At 38.0% G+C, this 3,313-nt stretch overlaps 1 protein-coding gene across 1 annotated transcript; it reads left to right on the forward strand.

Annotated features, from left to right (window-relative positions):
• Positions 1-170: 170 nt before the first annotated feature.
• On the forward strand, positions 171-3,123 carry uts1 (urotensin 1). Its single transcript, XM_067418665.1, has 2 exons — positions 171-487; positions 1,305-3,123. The coding sequence occupies exon 2, from the start codon at positions 1,329-1,331 to the stop codon at positions 1,764-1,766; it is 438 nt and encodes a 145-aa protein (XP_067274766.1). The 5' UTR covers positions 171-487; positions 1,305-1,328; the 3' UTR covers positions 1,767-3,123.
• Positions 3,124-3,313: the final 190 nt, after the last annotated feature.

The raw sequence follows: 3,313 nt of genomic DNA on the forward strand, positions 1-3,313 counted from the left end.
AGCACCTTGGACAGAGTCAGAGTCAGCACCTTGGACTCTCGTGTCCCCGTCGCGCGCTTCTGCTCTCCTGACCACAAATGACCAGCCATGCAGAAATCCATCACGACAGCAGCTCCTCGGCTTCCTTTGCTCAGGTGCATTAAAAAAAAACATTCATTTAACACTCGAAGTGTCGCCATTCACTAATCACCCGCTCTCCAAACTCCGGATACATTCTCTTTTGAAACTAAGTTCATGACTTTGCTTCAATATCATCTTTTCTGAGTGAAAACTTTGGAGAGACAAAGAATCGCCGCACCTTGTCCTTCGGATCTACAGCACCTTTACTCCACTCTTCCCTCCTCATTTACAAGCAGTTTATGCAGCGCACTGACGTCAATAGAGCGGTGTGTGATGTATATAACCATTGAGCTACAGGAGCTCCACTCCAGTCTGTCTGCAAACACTCTTCCTTACAAGTACTTTTGAAGCAACAGAAGACGATCGGGTAAGTTACCTTATATGACTTCCATTCAACTTTTTGACTGAGGCCATTCAAGCTTAGTTTCGAGAATGTCATTATTATTGTTTATTCATTGAGATTATTGTTCACATTTCTTCAAGATTCGGTTTATCTGTCTATTAGAGTAGCCTACATTCGGTATTAATATAATATTAGTTTACGAGGTTTTTTTTACTCGTTTTTAATTAAAATTAATTTAATTTAATTTGTCCAAATATACATTTACCGTGATATGACGATCATCATATTAAACCGTGGACCAGCAATGCACTTTTATAAACGAGTTGCAAACTCTTTTAACTCTTCATGCTGTTGGATGTACGACTAATATTTTATATATTGGCATTATATTAATACTTTTATATTAGATAATACAAAAATCTATTTTAGATGTGAATATACATATTAGCCTAATCGTTCATTTAAAAAACTTATTTTGTAATTAACGAAAAAAAATGTGTAAGGTATCTGTTATATTTTTATAATCGATTGTAGTAGCCTACGTCTATTTACTAAACTTTTTTTCTACTGATAACTTGTTTTGGCCTAAAGCACTTTAATATTTATCCTACTAAAACTTTTAATTTAGTAATATTATACACATAGCCTAACTCGTTTACTAATCTCAGTTTTGTCATTTATGCTACCAATAGGTAGGCTACTTAAAACAGCTTAAACTATTTCATTGTATGCTACTAATAGGTACTTAAAACAGCTGAAACTATTTCATTGTCAGCATGCTGTAGTTGTGTATTGAAGTTTTGGTTTGATGTGAAGTAACACACCTGGGTGTTTTCCTCAGGAAGCGCGCGCGGCTGTGTCCAGCATGAAGCCCGTCCCTTTGGTCCTGCTCATTACTTCAGTCTTACTGACCACCCACATCCCGCAGAGCACCTGTCGACCCCGCGATCTGAGCTTCATGAGCAACCAGCTCGACGACGTGCTCCTAAACAGGGCTGGAGACGACGCCATGTCGTACCTGCTGAGCGAAAAACTCCTTCAGTATTTGCAAAGAAGCGTCGGGGCGCAGAAAACAGGTGGCGTCCTGCATCTCCAGCACTTCCCCACGGCGCAGCTGCGCTCCCCGCACGAGGACAACAGCTTAGAGGATCTCACGGAGTTTTCCAAACGGAACGACGACCCTCCGATCTCCATCGACCTCACCTTCCACCTGCTGAGAAACATGATCGAAATGGCGCGGAACGAGAATCAAAGGGAACAGGCGGGACTGAACCGCAAATATCTAGATGAGGTTGGGAAGTAGCTGTAGTTCAACGATGATGCTTTCAGTCGGCGAGTAAAGAACAAGCTCAATGCACTCTTTCACCCCCCCAAACTCTCGCTAAAGCATACGACATTCACCGATGCCTCCTGCTCGACCCACACTCTTAGAAATAAAGGTTCTTCAGTGGTTCTTTGGTTCAGCAAAGAACCTCCTTCTCGTTGTTGAGTTGGCGGTGGTTCTTTGGAGATGAAAAAAAAATTCTTCTTCAGATCAGGCTATTGGTTTCTGGGTTCTTTAAAGCACCCCGGCTTGAAGAACTACAGAATAAAACGTTCTTCTGTGGCATCAGGGTTATGTGGAACCTTTATTTTTAAGAGTGGCATCCATCTGTTATCCAGAAGAGTTTCTGGTGACCTGCTGCTGTTTCCATCACCTCTGGACCATTTCAGAACCGGAAATCACATGCAAAAGCCACAACAGACCTGTTCAGGACCTCTAAACGCTCCGCAGGGGTTCATATGTAACCAAATCCATTTACAATTGACTGGTACCCTTTTAGTGTTTACCTCCTAATTAGTGTTATAAATGGAAGAAGTACTACTAAACCATTAAAAATCCTATTATTGCTAATTCTATAGATGCTCACTGTTCACATGTAAATGGGCCACAGTCATGTTTGTATGGCTGGTTTGGTTGCAACCTCTCAACGTGAGTGTTCTCATGACATAATATGCTATACTTTGGTAATAATGCCAATATAATCCCAGTATAAGTGCAAAAACATGTTCTCCTCACACGGTGGGAAACAATGATCTTTGCACTTCAACCAAGAGGCTAACCCACGTTTGTGACAATAATGTTGGACAATATTACAAAGTGCTAGAGATATACTGTACATTGTATATTGCTTATCATTATGTAAATGACATCTTATATTGCACCTAAATGCATAAACACGACTTTGTATTTTGAACATGAATCTGCAGAAATAAATGAGACGACATGCCTTTTACAAGTAACTGCAAACATGTAAACCTCATTATCACCCATTAAAAGTGGTAATGATCACAGCAGAAGCCGGCATCACTGACATTTACACAGGCATTAGCATAAAAAACTCATAAAAAGGTGAGAAACAGGTGAGATGTCACTATGGAAATGATTCTTTTGAAATGTTAAATGACTGTAACTGTAATACTGTACTTCCAAAAGCCTTTTAACATGAGATACCAATAGTGACATTTGAACATTTGAACAGTGACATTGTTTCAATTCAAATGAATCATCATTGTTTTCAATTAAGGTTGGGTGTATTTGTAGATAATTATCAGCATGTTATACACATCATTCACAACTTTAAAATTTTTAAAAATATTTATATTAAACAATTTACTTTTTACCTACAACGTGGATATATATATATATATATATATATATATATATATATATATATATATATATATATATATATATATATATATATATATATATATATATATATATATATGTGTGTGTGTGTGTGTGTGGAACATATGATCCCAAAAACATTTGTGGGTTGTCCAAATAATATATATCTTTTCTTTTTT

The sequence above is a fragment of the Pseudorasbora parva genome, chromosome 15, assembly GCF_024679245.1.
Source record: "Pseudorasbora parva isolate DD20220531a chromosome 15, ASM2467924v1, whole genome shotgun sequence".
NCBI lineage: Eukaryota > Metazoa > Chordata > Actinopteri > Cypriniformes > Gobionidae > Pseudorasbora > Pseudorasbora parva.